This window comes from Talpa occidentalis, unplaced genomic scaffold, assembly GCF_014898055.3.
Source record: "Talpa occidentalis isolate TD23 unplaced genomic scaffold, MPIMG_talOcc4v2.1 talOcc4.10, whole genome shotgun sequence".
NCBI lineage: Eukaryota > Metazoa > Chordata > Mammalia > Eulipotyphla > Talpidae > Talpa > Talpa occidentalis.
In genome coordinates, this window is record NW_023600993.1 from 30,799,360 (window position 1) to 30,825,128 (window position 25,769).

Here is a 25,769-nt window from a genome sequence, read left to right on the forward strand (position 1 = left end):
AAATTAAAATCACAATGAGATATCACTACATATTTGTTAAAATAGTGATACCTAAAAGTCTAATATTATAATTATGTATTAGTGTTGGCATGGATATGGAGAATCTAGAACCCCACATATTGCTGGTAGAAATGTAAAATTGAATAATCAATTCAAAAAACATTTTTTTAGTGCCTTAAAATGTTAAACATAGTTACAACATCACCCAATAATTCCATCCACAATATCTCTAAGAGAAATGAAAACATATTCCCATCAAGAATTTATGTAAATATTCATAGCAACATTATCTATAATAGCAAAAAATGGATATAAGTGAAATGTCCATCATCTGGTAAATGACTGAAAACAAAATCTAATGTATCTTCATAATGGAATACTCCTCAGCAATAATAATGAACTGCTAATGCTTCAACATGGATAAACATCACACTGAGTGGAAGAAACCAGATGCAAAAGATTACACATTGTATGATTCCATTTATATGACATTTCTAGAAAAGGCAAATCTTTAGTGGTAGATAGCAAATCACTGGTTGATGAGAACTGGAGAATGGAACGTGTCTGACTACAAATGCACATAAGAAAACTTGGTGGACATGATGGGACTCTACTGAAAGTGGACTGAGATGACAGTTGCCAACTTTTACAAATTTACGAAAAATCCCTGAATTACCATGTATTATGAGTGAATTTTATAATAAGTAAATTACATCTCAGTAAAATTGTTAAGAAATTAAATCTCCCAATTTTAAGATGTTCATAATGAATTCAAATTCTTAAATAACCTATATAGAAAAAATACCCCAAGCTCTCTATACCAAGCAGCATGAATAGAAATTTGAATAAAATAAAATCCTTGTCTTCCAGGAATTTTAGTTCCAAAGGGAAAAACTGAAGAGTAAAATTACAAAGCCCTATGATAGACAATGAGGCACCGTGAAAAAGGTTCGACTCTGAAGTTAGGTTTTTAAGGGTAAGTAGGAATTCAGGAAATCGCAAATGTAGGAAGTAAAGAGTTGAGAGATATTTCCGGAAAGGGGACAGAATGGCAAAGACTTGAAGGTGTGACGAAGCAATTCCCTTTCTAAAAACTGAGAAGTCTGGAGATTTGGTACCCATGAGAATAGAAAGTGCAGGAAAGAGGAGACCAGATCATGAAGGGCCCTCTGAAAGTCTCTGGATAAAGGATTGAACAGGATTAATTTCTTGAAGGAACATGGGCCTGCTTCTTTGGGGCTAAATTAAACTTTATGTATCTTGGCAACATCATATTGCACTCATTTAATAAATATTCATAAATATACTGCTTATTGAGTGCCAGGTACTGCTTTAATACTTTATATAAACTCGCTTAATTCCATCAATAGTAGTTCACAACCTGTACCAGAATTACCTAGAAGTCTTATTCAGACAGAAATCAGAGGTTCTGATTTAGCAGGTCTGGATTGAAGCCCAACAATTTGCATTTCCATCCAGTTTCCAGAAGAAATTAATGCTGCTGGTCCAGGAAACACACTTTTTGAGAACTACTGCGTTACACCAACCTTACGTTGGCGTACATTTAATAGTTAAAGCTTAGTTTTTTTGCACTTTACTCAGCTGAACAATGCTGGAAGACACAATCTAGATAAGAAAGGGACATCCATAGAGTTGCCATGGGGACCTGGGCATGGGTCCACATGACCCATAGGGGGTCATGGGGAATTCCCAGGAATGAGGGAACAGGACAAACAGAACCAGGCAGGACGCCTCCTGTACGGAAGGTCCACCCAAACCTGATGTTCAAGCAGATAGCGACTGGCAGAGGCAGACTCCCCAGTCATGAAAAGCCATGAAAACAGGTTTAAAAGGGAGCCACAAATCCTTCAGCAGACCTTTCCGTCTTGCCCCCTGCTCTCTTGCAGGGTATTTCAATAAATTCCCCTTTTCTGCTCTCCACTTTGTTTCTGGTGAATTTTTGCACCCCCACCCCTCTGGTTTCATCCTGATATTTCTCCCCACTATAGCTTATAAGAAATGTATTGTTATCATAATTACCATTTCCATTTTACAGAAGAGGAAACAAACAGAAAGTCAAGCAAGCTGCTTTTAGTGTTGGGGCAGGCATTCAATGTCAGGCAAGGTTTCCCACATTTCCCTGGTTCACAGGTGGCAAAGAACCAGAGTTAAGGGCTAGTGCAGCCCTTAGTTTCAATCCTGGTTTGTAACTATCAAACCTCTCTCTCTCTCTTTCACACACACTCTCTCTCTCTCTCTCTCTCTCTCTCACATACACAATGACCTTACCTGACAACTGAGATACAAGAAAGACAAACTGATGCCAAGGCGGTGATGAGGGAAAGTCTTTGGGGAACCCTCTTGAGGCCATTCAAATGAAGTATTATTTTAGTCCAATTGGGATGAAGTCAGGATTTAAAAATGCACAAATGTCGATGTACAAAATGATTAAGTAAAAGGAAATCATAAATGAAATGTCACAACTCGAATTAAGCATGAATACTAATACCTGTTGTTTCAAGTGTATCTTTTAAAAATTGCTTGTAAAATATGAAAACTGACAACATCTGGAGAAGATAGCCTTGTTTTACATGCTGCTTTTTTGGGGGGGAGTCCTAAGATGAAAATGGCAACCCTTCCATGAATTTCCTTGCTTTTCACATCTTCTTGTAATTTGTAGCATCTCCCTGGTTTCCTTCCAATAAACAACTTACTTAAATTGGTGGCATTATGTTATTTTTGAGATCTGAATCACAGAGACTGTAAAACAAGCCTGCATGCTCCATCTTGTCTTTTTGTTGAGTCTGTATATCTAATTAAAGCTTCTTACAGGTCCATAAAAAGACCTAACATTAAAAAAGCAGTTTGTGTTGGAGAAAGCCCCAGGGTAAATTGGGGAAGGGGGTTTCATCATTAACAATAAACACATTTGCTTAAATTCAAAGTTAAGTAATAATATATTAATTTGTACTTGAATATTTTTAAATATTGCCTAAGTATAATCAGATCATGTTACCACATTTATGGTGTGGAACTGAAAATGGGTCATGTTCTTGCCAGCAGCACTCCAGCTTCCTAAGAAACACTGGGGATGAATAAGTGATTTACCACGTGGCCTGTAGTGCATCCTTCTCTGGAAGAGAGTTGGAGTCCACTTTATTTAAATCAATTTATTATTCTGTTCCCTTTCAGTTATTGTTTGGCTATTCTTATGCCTTTGTTTTCCTTATAGAATTTATTCAAAACCTGAGCTACACAGCAGGAAGATAAACACTGGCTTTGCAAGGGTTTATCTAGTATGGCCATTGTTTTGTGGTTATTATTACATCTCAGGGGCTATGGACCTGGTAGTGGAGGCCTTCAACCATTGGTATCATTCCCTTGGGAGACCATTAGAGTGGTATTTTTTCCCTTTACTTGGCTACAGGGTTCTCTGAATAGTGATATCTCCCTGAGGGGAAAAGGGCACAGTCTTCCAGCTTTCTAGCTTTCCAACAAAGGAACGAATTCCACAAACCAAGTTAGGAGCTCTTGCTTAACATACTGCTAGAGTTAGAATGTCAGGATTTAAAAATGTATCCAAGTAGGATCATTTTTTTTTTAATGGTCTTTCTAAGTCATAACGATCCCAGAATCAAGGCCTTGACTCAGACCTGACATGCAGAGGCCCAGCCTGAGGCCCAGGGCCTGAGGCTTTTCCCAGTCAATGATCCATTATCCCATGCTAGGGCATTAGGGCAACTGGGGATCCCCTTTAAAAGAAAACCTGCTTGTTACCCTGAGGGTTTGCACCTCCCAACAACCCACTCTTGCATCCCCCATTATCTTCAGTCATGTAAAGGCTAATGCTACTGAAAGTATGAAAGCAAGGCTTCTGATGTTTGCAGGTCAATGGAGACATTTGCTAAAGCCTTCCAGATTTCTCCTCTGCTTCTAGTTAATCAAATTCAGAGCATTTAAGCAGCTTTGTTTGTGCTTGTATGCTTTGCTACGAGTCCTTTCGTGGAAGAGGGCTGGAAAGGAGGAAGAAACAAGAAAGGGAAGAGCAGACAGGATAAACCTGACATCTGGCTTGTTGCTCCCCTCCAGGTACCCAGGAGAGCTGATTCCGTTGCGCAGCCAGCAAGCGCTCTCCAGCCAGCGCTAAGCTCGGTTCCTGAGCCACCCGGCCTGACGACTATGCAGCCGGAGCATGCAGAGCCACGATTGATGCCCGGCGTGTTTTGAGTCCTGATTGCATGTTTTGATACTTTTCACGACCTTTTGCCTTTCCACGTTGTTTCCAAGGGGAGGAAGCCTGGTCAGGCCAGTGGCTCCCGCTAACCTTTAAAGCCAGCAGTGCGTTCTGATGCCGGACCTTTTTCTAGACAGCAGCCAGATCAACAAGAGTCCTTCAAAACTGGGGTTCACAGAAAGAAGAAACTCCAGAGAAAAAAAACACATGTAGGAACGCGTATACGAGTATATATTTATTTTCTCCCCCTCTCCTCGCCTAAACGTGGGCGGGAGATGGTGTCGACCCGCAAACGGGCAAGGTGCTCGCAGCTCCCAGCCCCTCGCCCTCAGGAAGCCGCATCCTGAGCAGATCCAGTCCCTTCCCTTCCCTTTCTCCCGACAGCTCGCGCTGCTTGGCTCGGCCTTTGTCCCGAGTCCTGGCGCGTCCTCCTTCCTCGCGCCCCAGCCTCCTCGGGCGACTCGCCCGCTTCCTACCGCCGGCCGCGGCGCGGGCCCGCCGGGGTCGGGGCGCCGCCAGGATGCCCGCCCGCCGCCCGCGCGCCGGGGCCCGCAGGTGCGCCCCGCCCCGCTCCTCCCGCGGCCCCGCCCCGGCGGCGCGTCACAGTGACGTGTGGCCCGCGCAGGCGCAGTGCGAGCCTCCCCCCCCCCCCGCGGCCGGCCGCCCGCTCGTTATTATGATTAGCGCTGGGTGCGGGGATTCGGCGGCCGGGAGGGAGTCGTCGGCGCCACGGCCGCTGCGGACGGACGCCCGCCTGGCGGCTGAGGTAGGGGCGGGCGCAGAGCGCGGCCGGGCGCGGCGGCCGCGGGCAGGGGGTGTGGGCGGGCCCCCGCCTCCGGGTCGCCCGCGCTGTCGCCCGGCTGGGTTCCCGGGCAGGGTCGCCCGCCGCGGGCGGAAAGTAAGTTGCGCGCCCCGCGCTCCCCGCGCCGGCTGCGGCGCGGGCCCGGGAGGACGCGGGACTCGGGCGGCCGCGGCCCGGACCCGCCGAGGCGGCGGCGCGGCCTGGCGGCGGGGCGGCGGCGGGGCCCGAGCGGGATCCGTCACTGCGGCGCCCGGCCGCGAGCGCCCCGAGGCCCTGCCCTTGCGGCCGCGGCGGGATTGCGGCACCTCGGGAGGCGCCCGCATCCCCGCGCCCCGCCCCGGAGCGGGCCGAGTGCGGCGCCCGCGCGGCCCCGCGCCCCGGCCGGGCTCGCCGCGACCGGGGTCTTCAGTGGGGTGTGCATTCTGCCCTGGATGTGTTTTTCCTTTTTGCAGCGAATCTGGAAATCCGGCCGCAGCAAGGGGGTTCCTTGGTAAAACTGCAGCCTTACAATAGAATGAGGATATTGTTTGTAGAGAAAGGGCAGCGGGGTAAAGAAGGAGGAGCAGAGCCGTTCCCGAGGGAGAGCTAGAATTTTTTCGGATTGGGAAACCTCCGTTCTTTTCCATAGTCATCGCCTGTTGATTTCTTGCCGGACCATTTTACATAAACCTTCCTGCCTTTTACTTGGACTTGGGATTCGGGAAAGTGCTAGCCTTTTTATCTGGAGGGGTGGGGGCGGGGGGTGTCTGGAGCTGTGCTGTTCCTAGCAGTTGGGGCACATGCAACCCAGTAGCTTCGTAGGGAGTTCTGTTCAAGTCCTGTATTGGTGTTGATGTGGGGGGTTTAACTGTAGGGTTCTTAAATGTGCAGTTGCCTAAGGATACAGGAGGTTTCAAACTGTCACGTTACCTTCCCCACCACCACCACCACCTTTGCATTTAATTGAGTGCAATTTCTGTCTTAGCGAGAGGTAAAGCTGTCTCTTAATGCATTTCACATTTTATCAGGTTTTAAGGTGAAGCCGGGCTTGCAGGTGATGGAACTGCAAATATTGGTCATCCTGTTGAATTTCCATCGAATTCCCATCAAGCATCAGATGCCTCAGTTTGGCTTCCTTGTCCATGGTTGGGGCGCTGTGTCCCAAATCAATCTATCAGCATGTGTATCAGTGTACTTTAAAGCCTGGGTTTGTCAAGACTTATGTAATCAACTTGTTAATTTATAATCTTGTTACATTGCTTTCCAGATTTATAAAATCATTCCCTTAAGGAAATCTGTCTTCAGCGTCTGCTTAAATATTTCTCTTGGAATTGGATTCCTGAGAAGGAATGTACTGTACAAGTGGTGATTAAAGCATACTAATTAGACAAGTTTCTTTAAAAAAAAAAAATAGATATTGATTCTTTTATCCCACTGTCTGATTGTCCTTATTAGGCAAACAGATGACATTCCCATTTTACAGAACTAGAAATGAGAGAAATTACATGACATTCCCAAGGTCACGTGTTGAAGCAGTGAAAATCAAGTGCCCAGTGCTAACTTTTCTTAATACTCCATCTTTAAGACTTTCCAGGCAGGGGACTTGGAGTTCTACTTTCAGTTTTATAAATTTACACAAATTGTTTTATTTTTGTGCATAAAAATTAGTCTCCTGTTAATTTTTAGTATATGAATAAATTTTTCTGCATGATTGTGGTAAAGTCTCTTAATTTACTTATTTTTATAAAACATAAATGTAGATTGGTTTAAATTTAATTCCATAATCCTAAAATGAAGACTTTAAATGTCCATATTAAAATTGAAGGGTTTTCATGAAGTTTTTAGTGATCGCAGAAAATGCTATTCATCTCACTTTACTATGGGCATGTCATATAGAAAGTGAAAGTAAATAGGAGAAAAACTATTTATTTTTGGAGATATTGAACAGCCAGGGTTCTAAGCATGATATAAATAAGGCATGATTTCTTCTTTGTAACAGCTTGTCTGAACCTAAGAGCTCATTACACTACCCAGAAAGAAAAAGATACAAGTGTTAGGAATTAAAAACATAGAGGAGAATCTCTAAGTCTGAATTTAACTGCATGACAGCTATTTGCTTAACAACCAATCTTGAGTTTTTTTAGTCATGATGCTTTTATAAGGAAACTGTTATTCAAAATTTAGGTATTTCTCAAGTGTGCATGTGTATTCAGGTGCTTTCTTAGCACAACTTAGGTGGAAAAGTTGAACGGATTCTAGCAATTTTGAAGGTAAATTAACCTATGACCATTTATTTTTAGAGTCTCTATTTTAAAGGTCTGGGTTGGAGAATGACAGTAGAAAAGTGAATTAAAAACTGGTACTTGCCTTTAGGAGCTGATGGCTTTGGAAATAAACAGTAACAATAGGATCCTGCAGATGCTGTGGTGAGGCATAGGCAAAACCCCTCAGAAGCTGATTTGGGAATATTTTCCACAGGAAGTGATAGTTGAACTGTTTTTAACGGATAGGTAGAGTTCCTAGACAGAGAAAGCGGGGAAAGGACTCAGGGTTCAGGGAGAATGAGAAGATACGGCCAAGTGGTAGAGGAAGATCTTGGAGCCAGGTTTGTGAAATGGGTTGAAGTTATAGAGATGGTGAACTGTTCATTTGGGGAAAAAAAAAAAAAAAGAAGGGGAAGAAATGGATTAGTACTTTAGGGATGGGTTGGTATTTTGCTTTTGTTTGGGAAAAGCTAGTGTAAAGTTAGACTTAATGGCCTCACAAGTAAGCCCTGGAAGTGTGTTGTCTGCTCCGGATGATCTGCAGCTACATTATTCATAATGGATCATTTTCTCATCTGTTTTTTTGGACATCGAGTTTGGGTTAAGGACTTATATCCCATGAGAAACCATTTCTTGCCAGTGGTAGGGGAGGAGCCTGTCTAAAGAGGATTCTTGCCCTACCTTACCTGAATATTTGTTTCTCTACTGTCACTTCCAGAACCTCCTGAGATTCTGCTTTGGCACCTCCAGCATTTGGCCTCTGCTCAGGTAGGCTCTTCCATGAGAAATCAGCCTTCTTCCCCTCCTTACTTGTATCTTATCCCCTGACTGCTGCCATATGGGCTTACCTCAGCAGTTGCTTCAAAGGCAGAGGGCATTAACTGTTCACATGTCATGATGTTTTAAGTTCTGGAGTGTCTCCAGCCTCAGAGCAAGATTAGGTCTGTCTCTCTGTCTGTCTAAACAAATAATCTTTCAACTACATATAGGCCTGGAAATATGTTAGGTTATGAAGTCAATGCTCCAGAAGTATGAGTCAAATCAGACTCAGTTTCTCAGTTGTTGTCGTGCAATTACTGGTCTCAAATCCAAAAGATTGCTAGCTCCTTAAGGCAGAGACCACTTCTTTGATTTCTACAGCCCTAGAAAAGCATAATGCCTTGTGCAGTCAGTGCACCCAAGAAGTGTCTTCATGAAGGCTATTAGTAGAATCCTTACCCATTTTAGTTTAGCTGGGCTGGGTTTAAATTGTTTCTCAGTCATAGAACTTCAGAACTAGAGGCAGATCTTTTACTTTAAACTAGCATGTGGTAGATACTCAGGAAATATTTGTACCTGTCCTGTATTCCTGATCTGAGTGAATGGCACCACTCTCCACTAGAGTCATTCTAAATTTCCCCTCTCTGCATTGAGTTCTTAGATTCTACTTCCTAAAGGTGTCTCCATTATTATTTCTGCATCATCACTGCCCAGTTACTGGCGGCCCTCATTAAGTCTAAGTAATCATTTACCTGGAGACCTTTTCGGTAGTCTTGTCTCCCAACTCTGGTCTTGCTCTTCTGGTTTGATCTGCACTTTGCTGCCAGAATGGTTTCATTGTCACCTCTGATTGCTGTTCCCCTGCCCAGGATTCTTTGGCTTCTTAGTGCCAGCTTTCATTTGTTCATTTAAAAAAATGTATCTATATATTTTTGAGTAGATGCTCTACTTGGCAGGCCCTGGGATACATAGCTGGATAAAATGTACATGGGCCTTACAGTGACTGAATTTAAAATTTAATCTAGTGAGGGACACAGATTATTAATCACTTAATCACACAGATTATTATATAATCACACTATGATAAGAGCCATAGTAGAAAAGGGCATGGTACCTGGACACAAGGAGCTGGTATGCAGGGATATGCAGGGGAAGTAGAAAGGGCAGGAAGGTGATTTTTAAGCTGGACCCTAAAGCACAAATCAGGGCCAGCCACACCTGAGGAATATAAAATGCAAGACCTTTTGGGTCTCTTGTCCTTGTCTACCTCCCTGACCTTTACCGTATTCTGCATCTGTTGCTGTCCAGTCACAATAAGCTCGCTCAGGTCTCTCCTAGAAAGCCTCCTTCCTACCCTTTGCTCAAACAAAAACACAGCTTTCTTGGAGATGCCTCCTGTGAACTCGCCAAGGTAGATTTAGGGGATAGAACACTTCCAGCAGGTCTTTCCATGTAAGAAATTACAAACAACTTGAGACAGGCAGGGACCTTCTTTACTACTTCTAGAGACTTTTAGGGGCAGTTCATCGGGCCAGTTAAGGGTGAGGTTACTAATACCAAATAAAATCAGGAACTATGCAGTGTTTCTCAAATACTGAAATTTGCAGGGAGGGAAACCCGGTTCTGCAAAATTGGTGAAAAAATTGCTGGGTGATTTTGATCCCACTCATACCTTGCTAATATATATTATCCCATTTAGCTTTCGTAATAACTGTCCAAGGTAGTGATTATCTTTGTTTTATAGATAAAGACATGCATGCTTGGTTATAGAAGTTGAGTAACTTGTTGGGCTTCAGATCCTATGATACTCTGTCCATTGCACTGTGATGCTGGTCATATTTGCTGAGTAAATGAATTTTGACAATTTTTAAAGTGTACCTCTGTGATGGAGATGATAATAATAAAAAATTTGAAATGTAGACTCTTAGAGTGCTATCCCAGTTCCTCTCTAATATTCTCTCCTATCTCTATACATACACACATCTCTTAGGCCTTTATAGGATGTGACCTTTGTTGCATAGTTAGGGGGAATGTTTGGCTAATCTGTCAAAGCAGGTTTAATATTCATTCATGTTTCTTCTATATTAGATTATATTTAAGGAAATGTAAGTTTTACTGTATAACTTTACTAGATAGAGTTCATTTTAGATTTAGGATAATTTGTTAGCCAATATTAGATTAGGAGGGAAGCTGGAATGTACTGTATACTGCACTCTTAAAAATACTCATTTTATTTAGCCTTTTTATAGCAGTGGACAAAAGCAAAGTGGTTGAATTTTATTTTATTTTATTTTTAGAAATAATACTTGCATTTTTTTAAAGATCTTTTCTTTCTTTTTTTTTTTAAAGATTTATTTATTATTTATACAAGCACTGGGTACAGTCAGAAGCGCGGAAGGGTGAGAGAATTCACCAGAACCGGAGTGGGGAGCAGCGCAGGCAGAGGGACCGAAGTACACTGCTGAGGGGAGCAGCGGGCGGCAGGAGAGGTCTGTGGCCATGTGGGACCCTCCTCCGGTGGCCAGGGAGCAGCCCGGGATCCAACCGGTGCTGCAGAGGCTGCAGGCAGCTTTGCAACCCAGCGCTCAACCGCTGCGCCACCGGGGAGGCCCAGTGGTTGAATTTTAAAGTAAAGTTTAGTTTTCTGTTTTACCTCATTTTCTACAGGTTGAAGAATTCTCTTGGTATTATGAGTGCTACTGAAGAAATTCGGAATGAGACTATTCAATCTGCAGTTTCATGGCTAGATTTTATTCTTTGCTCTCCTATTTTATGAGTATTTGCTAATCCTCTTGTGAAGGAAAATGCTTTTTGGAAATAAATGGAGAGAATGTAATTTGCAAAATACATTAAAATTGCAGTTTGGGAAAGGACAAAGACTTCAAACCAAAAACAGAACCTGCCTGAATTTTATCTGAATTGCTTATGTGATGTTGGCTGTTCTGTGTCACTGGGAGGAATCTTGCCATCACAAAATTTATATGCAAACTTGACTGTGAAGTTATTTTCAAGGTGCTATTCTATTTTTAGATGACCAGTAATTACCTCAATCTGTTTTTTTGAATGGTTATCTTCCTGTAACTTCCCTTTTCAGATTAAAAAAGCAGCATTAAAACATTTCAAAACATTTCTAATGGAATCATTTGTTGATAATGTTATAAATCTTAGGTGGTGCTAGGAAATTTCCTCCACTTAACTGGTTGTAGAGGAGGTAATTTGTATGGCATATCAGAATTGGAGGAATATGAGAAATGTCAGGATAGAATGAAAATTGAAAATATATTGTCTAAAACCTAGTTATGTAATCTTACTAAATAGGGCCCATTCATTGAAATATTTTGCTTCCCTGAGGGGACAGGGATGCAATTCCTTTAGGCTGAGGAGGTTTATTTCATAGATCTCAGTGGAAAAGTAAATTGAGTAATTATGTTTGGAAAGTTAAAATTTTAGTAACTTCTACCTTTCATAGATTATAAAAGCATCCTGCCCTCTATTTTGCTATTATTCCTTGAAAATTAGAAAGACGTAGGTAAAGAGAGGCATTGTACTGTTACAGGAAAACATGTAGGACCCGGAAGTCAGTGGGACCTAGAGTCCAACCCAGATAGCTCTTTTTTTTTTTTTTTTTTTTTAAATAATAAATTTTATTTTTATATTCCCCCATACAATTGCAAACGCCCCATTCTGACCCCAATCCTTCCCCTCCCGCCCCCCACCCCCCAAAAAGTATCTCTGGTTCATAGTTTTTTGTTGATTTTGATTTTCACTTTCTTATATTCATTTTCCTGGTCCCTTATTTAAGTTTTCTAGATTCCTGCTATGAGTGAGACCATCCGGTATTTTTCTTTTTCTTTTTGGCTTATTTCGCTGAGCATGATCCCTTCCAGCGCCATCCATGTTGCTGCAAATTGCATGTGTTTATCTTTTTTGAATGCTGAGTAATATTCCATGGTATATATGTACCACATCTTCTTGATCCAGTCATCTATTTTTGGGCATTTGGGTTGTTTCCAAAGCTTAGCTATTGTAAACAGTGCTGCTATAAACATAGGGGTGCAGGTGTTCTTTGGAATTGATGTTTCTGTGACCTTTGGGTAAATACCTAGGAGTGGAATTGCTGGATCATATGGAAGCTCTATGTTTAGTAAGTCCAGAAATCTCCACACAGCTCTCCACAGTGGTTGGACCAGTTTGCACTCCCACCAACAGTGCAGAAGAGTTCCTTTTTCTCCACACCCTCGCCAACATTTGTTGTTGCTAGTTTTTTTAATATGTGCCATTCTCACTGGTGTAAGATGGTATCTCATGGTAGTTTTGATTTGCATTTCCCTGATGACAAGTGATGTTGAACATTTTTTCATATGCCTGTTGGCCATTTGCATTTCCTCTTGAGAGAAGTTTCTTTTTAGCTCTTCTGCCCATTTTTTGACTGGATTATTTTCTTTGTTGTTGCTGAGTCTCATCAGCTCTTTGCAGATTTTTGTGATCAGTCCTTTATCATTAGTGTTGGGTGCAAAAATGTTCTCCCAGTTGGTGGGGTTTCTCTTTGTTTTTGTTATTGTCTCTTTTGCTGTGCAGAAGCTCTTTAATTTGATGTAGTCCCAGCTGTTTATCTTTGCCTTCACTATCACTGCTTTGCAACCCAGATAGCTCTTAACCTTGGTATAGGACTGGGACAGACACTGCTTTGACTCCGCTTTCTCATCTGTAAAATAGCTGTAACACTTCCATCGTATTTCCTGTTGTGAGGAGGTAGTGATATAAGAAATACAGAGTTCAGTATACACAGAGATCTCTGGTAATAATTTACTCTTTTTGATACCTACATTAAAACAAAACTGGAATTCTAAAATGGGCAGTTGTGTGGAAAGGACATTGTGAAAATTTTAAATGAGACAATGAAAGAAAAGTCAACTGTTGTTTTGACTTATTTCTATATAAACCTATTTAGGTTAGTAATTGATTTTTAGGAAAGTTGTATAGGTGATAATGAGAGAAATCTAACGAAGTAAAAGCAAAAATTGGTGTTTTATAAACTTTAAAGTGAATCGTGAATGCTTAAATTGGTTTAAATTCTTTAATGACCTTACTCCTCTGTTGCTTCAATGTGAATACCTAAAGACTTTTCCACTTCTGTAGAAGATTCATGTCAGTTCTATGATGAGACTCTGCTTCTGTGAATTTTTAACTTTTTGATGACACTTTAATTAAACCAGTATAATTCAAAGATATGTGGTGAAGTCCTTATTATGGCAAGTTTCCATTAGTTTTGGGAAGAGTTCATCCTACTTGTTATGGTGAGCGGAGAAATATTTTTCATGATCAGCTTTCTTAACCCTGCTAAACATTCATTTCGACTCCAAATCATAACTTAACCCAAACTGGTGTTCTCTTTTTTGAAGCCAGTGAGTCATAGTCACTCTTTGCTACTTCTGTTTCCCCCACTTTCAGGAATGGTGTTCCTCTGCTGCCTTCGGAAGGGTAAGCCCGGTCTGTGGGCAGCCCCTGTCCTTGATCATCCTGCCTTCTTTAGTAACCTTTACCTTCCATTGATACACCTCTCCTGGGCTAGCTTATTTATTTATCTCTTTATATGTAGATTATGTATAAGGTATTAAAGAAGAGGGACCATGTTGTGTCCTACAGTTAGGTCTCAGATATTTTGTAGTAAAAATAGATTCAGTGTTCCTGTTCTTCCTCAACCTAAAGAATTGCATACCTGTCCCCTCAAGGGACATAAAATATTTCAGTGAAATGTGTCTTGTTTATTAAGATTATATGACTAGGCTTTAGACAATATATTTTCAGGGAAATTCATTTATTTCATAGGTCTCAATGGAAAAGTAAACTGAGTAATTATGTTCAGAAAGTCAAAAATTAAGTAACATCTACCTTTCATTGATTATAAAAGCATCATATACTTCACTGCCAAAAATTAGAAAAGAACAGAAAACTATAAAGAGAAAAAATATTCTGTAATCCTAGCAATTTAACATTTTAAAATGTATTTTAAAAATATATATACAGACAAAAAAGTACACTTTTTTTAAAAACTGGGATCATATGCCATAAAATTTGGCATATGAATTTTTTATGTAACATTTTACTGTGAGAATTTCCCCATTGGATTAAATATCTTCAAAATAGTAGCAGTTTTAATGTTAGGTATGTTGTGGTTTATTTAACCATTTCCTTATTGCAGACCTGTAGGTTCTGGTTTTTATGCACATATAAATATTATTGATACTGTTAAGTATTTTCCACATCGATATTTCTGTAAGATATACATCTAGTAAGATGATTAAATCAGTGATATCAATTATTAAAGGCTCTTGGTGCAGGTGTTGTTAAATTGCCTTTCAGAGATAATTTGCAGTCCCAACAGTGTAAAAGAACCCTGAAATGATTTCTTTGAAGTCAAAGTCAGTGAAATCTTAGGTGCCTATATTTTTATTTATGGATTTGTTTATTTTTTTCTGTTCCAGCAATCTTTTTTTGGGTATTTTTAATGACCATCTTCATCACAGTATCAGTGGGGACGAAAAGATGATAGGGAGTTACAATGAGTTTTGACAATGTTAATGAAAGCTTTAGAAGAGAGATTTAGATTACTCTTAAATTCTTCATAACTTCCTACTTAATATTCTGTTTTCTTGGCAACTATGACTGTTAGTGGGTTTGCTTATTATGTCTCTCTTATGTGAACTCTTTAATTATGTTAATGCTCTAAGTCTTATCCACAGGTAGAAATGGTGATTGATACCTTTTGCTTTTTTCTTTACTTTAACAAGAGGTAGAATCTGTTTAGGAATTTCATCTTACCTGCGCTGCTGGTCCAGGCTTGGATGTTAAGCTCTTTCTTTCTCTCTATAAGTAGCAAGTACTACGTATGTCACCTAATAAGTTGCCTGACTCCTACATACATTCAAATTCCTTGATATACCCTGGAATAGAGCTTGTTTTTACTTGGACAAAATAAAGATTACTTAAATCAGCACTTTAAGGAGTTGATCTGTACAAAACCCAGTCACCGCCTTGAGAGACAGGAGCAGGTTTTTTTAGCTGCTTATTCCTGGTCACCTCCATGGCCTGCGTCCATTAAAACTGAGTACTTGGAAGAAACCTTTCAGAACATAGTTCAGTGTGCAGTTACCTTCCTTTGGACAGTACTTTCTGAGACATTTGGAGGTATGGTTTTGCCTACTAAGACATTTTTAACAGTAAATGACTTTAATGTGTATTTCCCATCTTAATTCCATCTAGTGACTGTAGGCTGATACTGAGTGATAATTGCATGGTAATAACCAACCAAGCCAGTGAAAACTACATTTTTTTTTTCTTTATGTTAGGACCCGTTGACCTGTTTGTGACTTCATCTTTATTTATGGTTTATATTGGTACTCCCAGGAAAAGGAGTGCTATTCTAAAAATGTGGACTACTGTTTACTTTGGATAAAGAGAACAGCAGCGATGACTGCATGGTAGAGTTGTTTTCTTTGCTTCACCTGGAGGTTATTGATATTACTGAGGATATAATCTGCTGTTTTCCTTTCAACCTCTACCATTTCTGTTCCAGGTATCTGAAATTTTAGCAGTAAGATTAGGATGGTAATACTCATTGAGAGAGTGGTAATTCTGCCACTTAAGTTGGCTTGTCTATAAACTTACAGTGTGATATTTCCCATGAGTAAGAATTACAGTTTTCATTTTTTGTTATTTATAAAGGATACAGATGATTTACATGTATAAGAAGCTTAAATACACTTTTAGTGTGACTTTACAAAAACTCATCGTTTTAGTAGTAGTCTGTGTTTGAGGGAGAGCATTAGCACAATCCACCCCCCCACCCCCACCCCAAGCATTTAACTTGTTCGGGAGTTTCTGTATATTGGCAGTCTGATTTTCGGGGAATTTCATAGTACCCCAAACAAAATGTCGGGAGACTGTAGAAGAAGCCTGAGTTTGCCCATGGCCCTGTTTATTCAGCTCCTCTACTTTGTAAAGCCATGGATTGGTTCATGGTATCCAGGCAGAGAGAGCCACCTTGCTTCATTGTGCTCTTTTGTCCTCACCACTCCTGGGAAGAGAAGTGAGTAGGAAAATTTTGTTTAACATACAGACCATACTGCAATGGTGATGATATCAGTGAAAAGCTAAAAGTAAATTTTGACAAGAATAACAGGGTGAATTTCAGATTGACAGTAGGTTTAAAGAGGCTGGTTTTACAACTGTTTTCAGCAGCTTGCAAAATGTGTGTAGGGCCACCCACACTTCCTTCCTCTTCTCCAGCCACACCCGCACACTTCGGTTGCTTCTGCTCTCTTTAGCTGGGAGAACATCGGTATTTTCTTGTAGCACATACTAGTAGTTATTTCTCAAACATGAATTTCCATATTATAAACACTCTTGGTTAGTTGAACTGTTTGATTTAGGTCCAGCCTAGTTATATGCATGTGTGAACCTATGCTAAATAAGACTGCTTTGGAGGGTCTGACTTAGTGTTTTTGCTATTTTAAAAGACGTCATTTTAGTTATGTACTCATTTAAATACTGGTTTGGGAGAACTTAGTGCCTGGGAAAATGTTTCTCATATAAAATAGAGGGAAAAGTGGTTCTGAGACTTCATATACAGTACCTTAGCTTTGTAAAGAAGCATAGGTTTTAAGGCTATGTGTATATATTCAGACCTGAAGACAGGTCATCCTAGATGAGATTACAGTTGATTTTCTTTATTGTGTTTTTCTGCATTTTCCAAATTTTCTAAACTGAACTTATATTAATTTGTTTTGTGGAGAGAAATTCTTGCAAACCTCTTTCTTCTGTGTGTGGAGGTAGGGGGTGGAAAGGGGCTAGCCCCTTTTATCAAAAACTTTGTGTGTGGCCATCTACATGGAGAATAATTTGGGAGCTTGTATACCAAAGGGTTAATAGAGGATATTACAGAGGATGGAATAGTGGATTTTTTTTAATTCCCCCCATATTTTGCCTGTTAGAGTGTTCTAATTGTATTTTTTCCTGTACTGTACAGGTATTTCATAACTGAAAGGAATACTAAAACAAAGGGAAGTGATATGTCAAGTGGAACAAAGCAGACTATAAGATACAAAGTTATGTATAGAATGATCACACATCTGTAAAAAAAATACAAAAAAGCTGTATATAATTATCTGTAGAAAGAACAATAAAGTATTAATGGTGCTGATCAGTGGTAGGACTATGGGTGCTGTTTTAGTCTTTCTACTTCCTGTTTTACCTTTTCCATATTTTCTATAAGAACATATAACTTTTATGGGAAAATGTAAATAAACATTTTGTCCTTTTTGAAAGGGTAGATTTGATATAAACTCTATCATTTTAAAAGCAAGAACTTTGATTGATGCCCAGCTAGAGACATTATTTCCTGTTTCTTATAATCTTACAGTACTCCTTTTCAGTGTAATGCATTTTAGGACACTGAACAGCTAAATTCATTCTCTTGATATAGCATAGAAGACTAAAAAAGATTTCTACTTAGGTGGGGGAGATAACACCATTAACAGTGGTGTGGTGGTAACAGCTAGTATTCACTGAATGCTCTTGCCAGGCTTTATTCTAAACACTTGTCCTATACTAACTGATTTCATCCCGTCTGAAATCTGTGAGGTTGTACTCTTTACTGCTAACATTTTCTAATGAGGAAACTGACCATACAGAGATCAGGTATTGCTCAGGTCTTACAGCTAGTGCTTGGTGAGCTGGGATTCAGATCTATTCATTGTCTTTCAGAATTAGCAGTAGTCAGCCACACTACCGTGCCATAAAGACTATGGACAAAAAGGGGCTTTTGGAAAAAAAGAAGCAGCCAAGGGTAATGCATAACATTTCCTCTTATGCCTTCTGCCTTTCCTGTCTACTTTCTCCTACTTCTTTGCACTCCTTTCTGAAGTTCGTGTTAGCGTAAGCTTAGTGATTACCTGGACATTCACCTTCAGTGGTGTAATGCCTTGCCCTAGTATGAATGTTTAGACCTTTTAGTTATTTGTGTAATATTTAAATATTGTGAAAAGGCCTGCAAGGCAACCTCAGTACCTTCCCACTGTGCCACAATCTTAGATGTAAGTGATCTGTTCCCATTCTATTTGTTCATAGTGATGGTTTCTTTGTTCACAATGGAAAGCTTCCAATGCGAAGGTATTTTGTGATGCTGCCATTATAACTGGGTTCTGTAAGTAGAAAAGGTTGCCTTCCTTGGCTATTGGAATGAGTGTTTTGTTCCTGCGGGCAAGTTGGGTTTTGCAGCCAGGCTGAGCAGGATTGGACTGCTACTTACTAGGTCGGTTGAACCTCATTGTGCCTACCTTGCAGGCTCTTAGTGAGGAGACAGTAAAACATGGATTCGATGCCTGTTAGCCAGGAGGCATTTAGAAAACAGCGCATTTACTGTTATTCATTACTCACATTAACTTCTTCTAGTGGAATAATCTTTTAGGTCTGTCTATCTGGAACATTCTCTATATCTGTTCACTGTGAAATTCCTGTTGACTGAAGACTCCTTGAATGGGTTGTAATTCATAGAGGGAAAAAAGATAGCGGGAGACTGGGTCATAAAGACAAATTTGCCGTTTTTATCTGTTTATCTGGATCCAACCTTAGGGTATATGTTTTAAGCAAAATTAAAACAAATAGAACTAAATAGAAATCTTTTTCTCTATTTTCTTTTAGGAGAAAAACAACTAGCAAAACAGTGATAACAAGGATTATTCAGTATGCAGTTTGCAGGGTATGTCTTGCAACCAGTGTGAAGTCACCTTTACTGTGTATCAGCCATATCTTAACACTTGATATCGATGTTCAGAATGACATTGGGGGCTCTGGATGATTCTCACAGAAGAAAAACCAATTATTTCCTATGTTAACTCAAAATGCACTTGATAATCATAGGATTAGACAGTTAACTAACATTTAAAATGGTTTTCAATAACAAGGACATTTCCCCCATCCCAACCTTCAGTTGATCTCAATGTCCTGTTTTAGGTATGTAATTCTAGATTTATAGACACTGAGAAATGAATATGTATACAAAAAGAGTATCAAAAGAAAGTAAATTCTTTCATAGTGAGAATGATTAGTTATTTCACTACAGGGTAGTCTGTCATTATGAAGAAACCTATTAGGTTCTTTCCTGTGAATTTGCTAGTAAATTAAAAATTATTCCATTGTGCCCTTCTGCTGGCATGGATCTGGGAAGAGAAAGGTCAGCATATTAATAGTGATTATTTCTGGTTGTCTGAGATCCTGAAAAAAGACTGTTTTCCTTGACTATATTCATTTATAGTAAAGCAAAATTTAAAAACTAAATGAAAATTTAATTTAAACAGGTTTATTTATAAAATCTGATTTATATGCCACTTGCTAGGAATATATTTAGTAATAGATGAAGAAAACAAATATTATATAACTTGAGGGCAAGCTGAAGAAGTGTGTTTGGAAAGGTAGAGTTGCATTTGCATGCTTGTCTTATTGAAACATAGACTTGGCAAGAATTTTAAAAATAATTACTGCCTTAATAATCAAAATTAAAGATTTAAGGATAGTCTTCCGCCCTCCTGGAGCTAGACTAGAGTCCCTATTTTTGAAAAACTTTCTTTTAGAGAACTGCTTTCCAAATAAAGCAAAAGTCTTTCAACTTGGATTTTCCTGTTAATCTTATCATTAAAATTATTAGCCCAGAGAACAAGAATAGTACATGGCATAGAAGAAACAGGCTTTTTCTCTAACACCTGTACATAGTACTTGTTCATTTTTTAACTCTTAATAGAAACAGGATTAGTAACTTAGTTTTGGTTCTAAAATTAATTAAAAGAAATAATGTAACATAGTGCTTAAAAGCATAGACTTTGGTGTTAGCCCTTGGTTTGAATCCCAGCTATTGTAGGTACTGGCCCTGTAGCACAATTTCTGTGCCTGGAAATGGGGCTAATAATCCCTATTTTCGAGGATGATCATAAGGATTAAATGAAGAGGATGTAAAATATTTAATATATGACTGGCCTGTAATACTCATTCAGTGAATGGTAGTTGATATTAATTTATTAAATTACTGAGTAAAATTACTAAAATATAGTAACATATTAGTAAACGGTAACAGTAGAAATGTATATATTTGAGGTGACCTCAGATATGCTATTCATATCATTTCAGTTTGCATTTCAGAATGACCTTATGCCTCTTCTTGAATTGGTATTTTTGCTCATAACATTATCCTAAATGTAGCATCAAGTAGAGTGATCAAATGTTTATAAAGAATGTGATCTTTGAAGTAAAAATTAGTTTTGAATCTTGGCTTTATATACACCTAGAATAGACTGTCTTTGTCTATAAAAATGGGACTAATTCTGACCTCATAGGAATGTCAGAATCATTGACACAATCCAGTATGATTCATTTTGCACAAATGCATACAGTAGGTTTTTAATAAATGTTAGCTTTTGATTTGTTCTTTTTAAACAAAAATGAAATTTGAAGAAATTTAGTGTTAGTGCTTTAAAACAATCACATGTTATAGGTACCATTTAGTTTTGGGGGTTTTTTTTGAGATATTTTCACTTAAATGGAGTTAACAGCAGTACTTTCTTAATAAAAAGTAACTGAAAAATGTGAAACTATGTATTGGGAGCATTAGAAAAAGCTTCAGTGGAGGGATAGATGTGTATTAATAGGAAAAAACTAGTATTGGGAGATTGCTGTGTTCTTCATTGAATATCATTCTATCAAATTTTGATCAAAAAATGACAGTGGGAGTTCAGTATGTGATATTTAAAGTGATGTTCTAATTTGTATAATTTTTTACATTTACTTATTTTTCTGAGTTAGGATCATTAATAAGAACCTATTTCTTCATTTTAATGTTTATATTATCAAGGCTGAGAATTTCAAATGCCATCTGAAATATGTTTTTTCAAACTTCAGATAACTTAAGAATACATACTTGTTTATTCTTGACGTATAAGCAGGTCACAATGGGCTTTGTTTATGAGAGTTGGAAAACTAATAAAGATAAACATAACCGATAAATACAAAGAGTAGGTACCAGTCAGTCAGCAAATATTTATTAAGCATCTATTGTGTACCAGATACCATTTGAGGCACTAGTGATGCAAGACCAAACAAATGCCTTGTAAACATTTTGAACAAAAGTTGCATTTCAAAATTTAACAAAATTTTGATTACCTGTTATATGTAAAACACTCTTTACAATCTTGGGATGGAGATAGTGTATACAAAAACTTACAGAATAAAGCCACATGGGATGGAAGTATCCCAAGGTTCTTTGGAGAAACAGAGAAGGAAAGGTAATTCCAGCTGAGTGAGTTAGAGATAGTTTCGCTGAAGCAATTTTTTTGTTCTTAAGGAAATAGTACTAGTCTTGGGATAACAGGGAAAAGTTTTTGGGCTTCTGTCTAAATGTTTAATCTGTGTCCTGTCAGTTCTTGCCTTTGATTTTTAAGATACTAATTAAAATTACTTTTGAGAAATGTTTTTTAACATAGATTGTTAAACTTGCCAGTTTGCTTATTTCTGTTATCATAAAATTATTTCAACAAACTTGTTTTCTCATCTGTAAAATTTAATATGGTATTTGAATTCTCAACCTTAATAATTGTTAAGTAGGTCTCAATTTATTTACTTCAAATTTTTCTTAAAATTTGTTTTAAAAGCTCTAGAATAAAGTCACAGAAACTTAATTTCCTCCTCTTGTTTTGTAGATGTCGATGGCAACATTGAAGATGAATTCCTTATCTTTGCCAGATATTCTTATATGAGAAGATCATTTTAAACAACCTAAATATTTTTTCTTCTGTTGGACCAGCATGGCAGGATTCAAGCGAGGATACGATGGAAAGATCGCTGGGTTATATGATCTGGATAAAACCTTGGGGCGAGGTCATTTTGCAGTGGTTAAACTTGCGAGGCATGTCTTTACAGGTGAAAAAGTAGCAGTAAAAGTTATTGACAAGACAAAATTGGACACCCTAGCCACTGGTCATCTCTTCCAAGAAGTGAGATGCATGAAACTAGTGCAGCATCCCAACATTGTACGCCTTTATGAAGTTATTGATACCCAGACCAAACTATATCTTATTCTAGAACTTGGGGATGGAGGAGATATGTTTGATTACATAATGAAACACGAGGAGGGGCTTAATGAAGAGTTGGCCAAGAAGTACTTTGCTCAGATAGTTCATGCTATATCTTATTGCCATAAACTCCATGTGGTTCATAGAGACTTAAAACCAGAGAATGTGGTCTTCTTTGAAAAACAAGGTCTTGTAAAGTTGACAGACTTTGGTTTCAGCAACAAATTTCAACCAGGGAAGAAACTCACGACAAGCTGTGGATCTCTTGCATATTCTGCTCCAGAAATTCTGCTTGGTGATGAGTATGATGCACCTGCAGTAGGTACGTAACCTTCCAATATTTATTTGCCCACTTGAATTCTACCAGCAAGAGTGTAGTTGATCACATCACTTATTATTCCTGTTAAAATAATTTCAAAGAGAATTTGTGTTAAATGTGTCTTCACTAACACATTGGGTTTCATGAATGCCATATATCCCTAAAAACAGATTAGTTTATTTATCCTTTACCCAACAGATTAGTTTATTTTATCCTTTAGATAGTAAATGTCCAAAGTCTTAAACCACAGAGGGAAATGAGTATCACTAAGATAACCTCTCATCTGCTCATTGTAATTTCTTAGAGATGCTATCTTAAATTCTTCTAGAAGTGGCCCTAGTTATCTCCTTCCTGAGAATACATTGATTGAGACCCATGTTGGGAAGGTACTGTGACTGTTACAGTGCAGTTTGAAGAATTTGGGCACTGTTACCATTTATTCATTGTGACCTTTAACAGTGTACCTAACCTCTGCTTTATTTTGTCATCCATAATATAAAATTAAATCCCATAATCTCATGAACATTATTCCAATCTTTGTTAGATATGTGTGTTTCATCATTTGCATTCTGATCATGTGAAATAAAGATTACATGAGACTAAAGACACGTTGGAGAGCACTGATCCTATATTGAATACCCTTTCAGCAAGACACTGCTTTTCATTTTAGATTATGTGTTCTGGAGAATAGAGGATTAATGAGTGGTTTCTGTCACTACCGATAACCAGACTTCACTGAAGTCTTTCATTAGCATATTTGGGCCAGGGATTTTTGATTAGTGGAGCAACTCTAATTACAACATGAAGCCAAGAATTTACAGAAGAGGAAACCTGAATGTCTGAAAAAAAAGTTCAAACTCATTGATAATCAGGAAAAGGCAAATCAAAACCATAATAAGATACTGTTTCATACTTTTCCTATTGGGAACAAGTTAAAGTAAGGCAAAACTAAGTGTAGATAAGACTATAGGACATCAGGAGCTCTAGTACTATGTAGAAGACAATTTTTAAATATGTGGTGGATTTAGATACACACATCCTGAGACCCAGCCGTTCTATACCCAGGTATATACCTAGGTATATACCTGGAGAAGCTTTCATTCATGTATACAGAGATTTTCAAAGCAGCTTTTTAAGAGCATTATTGAATGTACATCAGAAAGTTAATAAATTGTTTAATAGTCCTATGATAGAATTCTCTATGTTGGTGAAAATTAATATACTCTATCATCATGGCTGGGATTCATAAGTGTAATGTTTAAGAGAAAAGCAAATTGATGAAGAGTAGGTAAAGTATTTTAACATTTATATAAAGGTTTAAAACCATAAAGCAGTATTGTAATGTTCAGGACACATGCATATGTAGTGAAGTATGAAGAATACATGAAATGAAGATAGTGAAGTGGCAGGCCTACTGAGACTGTTTCAGCTATACTGCTGATGTGTATTCCCTAGGTAGGTGGTCGGTACACAGGTGTTCATTGTAATGATGTTTTTTCCCCCTCATATCCTAAATATTGCATAATAAAACTTTTGAAAAGGAAAAAAAAAAAATATCCAGAAGGGATGCTTAGGGGTCAGAGAAATGATTACATTGTGCTAGTAAAGTAGGGTTGGGTGGTGTTCATGAGTAACTTTTCTTTAATTGTATTTATTTCAATTCATTTTGTATAATTGTGTGATTGAAATAAATATACAAGTGCTTTGAAAAACAAATGGATAATTCTCTTTCTGTTGATGTACTATTGTGCCAGAATAAGTGACTTCACAATTAGGAGAAAGATTAAAATCTGTCATTTTGATCAAATTACCAGATATTGTTAACTAAAACAACTCAGAGTACACTGGTCTTCAACCTTGAGATGTAGTTCAGGATTAGTCTTTTTACTGCTCTTCAAAGAATCAGATTTTGATTTTACTAATCAGTTGTACTTTTTCTGTATCATTACTTTCTCATTTTTAATAACTTTTCTAGGATCTTGGCATTTCCTTTTTGTTTCCTTTCTTACGTAGGATTGAGAGCTTGGTTGTATTTTTTAATTCAAAGTAGATGGATTTATTTTCCTTTCAATTATTTGGTTTTTGACTTCTAATTTTGTATATTCTAGTCAATAAATATACCTGATTGGTTTTTGCTTTGGGGAATAATTTTAGATTTTCTCTGTGGCTAAATGTATAGTAAATTCTTGGTTGCTCTTCCCTGTATGATTAAAATATTTGTATTTTTGATGCATACAGAGTTAATTTATAATTGAGCTTGTTAATTATGTAATTTGTTCCTTTGTGTCATTATGTTTTTATTCTGACCTATTTTCTGAGAGAATTACAGTGAATTTTAATTTTTGCTTGATTTGTGTTATTTTCAAGCTCTGTTAGGTATATAAAAGTTTATAATTTATTTTACATAATGGATTATGCCTTTTACTGATATGAAACTATGCTTATTTGAGGCTTATTGCCTTGAATTCTATTTTGTTTTGCTTTAGGTTTATCTTTTCAAAACATTTTGTGTCTAATCTGTCAGTCTCTTAATAGGTAAATCTAATTCATTCACACTACTACTAGAATTTTATTTGTGCTAATTTTGGATTTATTTGTGTGATCTACTTTAGTGTCTTCCATGTGTCTTATTATTTGTTCATCACCTTTTCCCATATTTTGTTGGGTAATTCAGGTTTTCTTTGCTCTTCCTCTTCCACTGGTTTGTAAGATATGCAGTCTGTTTCTCTTTGTATTGGTGTCTACCTTTATTATCCAGTTAATAACGCTATTATCCCCTCTACTCAACAAACAAGGACTATAATTTGCTTTACATCCCTTTTAGAAACGATTTCCTCTTTGCTTTATTTGTAATAAGAGTTTACTTGGACTTAATCTTAAAAAAATTTCTTAATTTACCACTGATTCTTCACCTTCCCTTCATTCACTTGAGTTATTTTGTTTTGTTTGTAGTCCTTTAGAGAGGATTTGTGAAAAATTCCCCTAGTCCTTGGCATCTAAAAATGATATTTTGAATGATAATTGGCTAGTATGAAAATACATATTCAAAATTATCTCCCTGCCAACTTTGTTTGCCTGTCATCTTTTTGCTTCTAAAGTTGCCAGTGCAAAGTCTGAAACTTTTCATTGTAGTACTGCATTTCATTCATTCTGTGAGGTATCGTTTAACACTTCTGGAAGTATTTCTATTAAGTGGCTATTCTCAGTTATTAGTTCTTTTCTGATGTATTTGGTTCCTCTCATAGTAAGAGAGGTGCTTTTTTTTTTTTTTTTTTTTTGGCTGGGTGTTAGTTGT

At 38.1% G+C, this 25,769-nt stretch overlaps 1 protein-coding gene across 5 annotated transcripts in view; it reads left to right on the forward strand.

Annotated features, from left to right (window-relative positions):
* Positions 1-4,835: 4,835 nt before the first annotated feature.
* SNRK (SNF related kinase) overlaps positions 4,836-25,769 on the forward strand; it is a 46,751-nt gene continuing 25,817 nt past the window's right edge. Inside the window, exons 1-5 of one of the 5 annotated variants that reach the window (XM_054693394.1) lie at positions 4,912-5,000; positions 7,998-8,047; positions 10,388-10,437; positions 18,740-18,797; positions 21,784-22,477. In XM_054693394.1, the coding sequence (XP_054549369.1) occupies positions 21,889-22,477 (589 nt within the window). In that variant the 5' untranslated portion in view covers positions 4,912-5,000; positions 7,998-8,047; positions 10,388-10,437; positions 18,740-18,797; positions 21,784-21,888. Of the gene's footprint in view, positions 5,001-7,997; positions 8,048-10,387; positions 10,438-17,803; positions 17,886-17,913; positions 18,351-18,739; positions 18,798-21,783; positions 22,478-25,769 lie in introns of those variants that run through there. The other 4 variants (XM_037527118.2, XM_037527128.2, XM_054693396.1 and 1 more) reach the window with 4 other exon arrangements.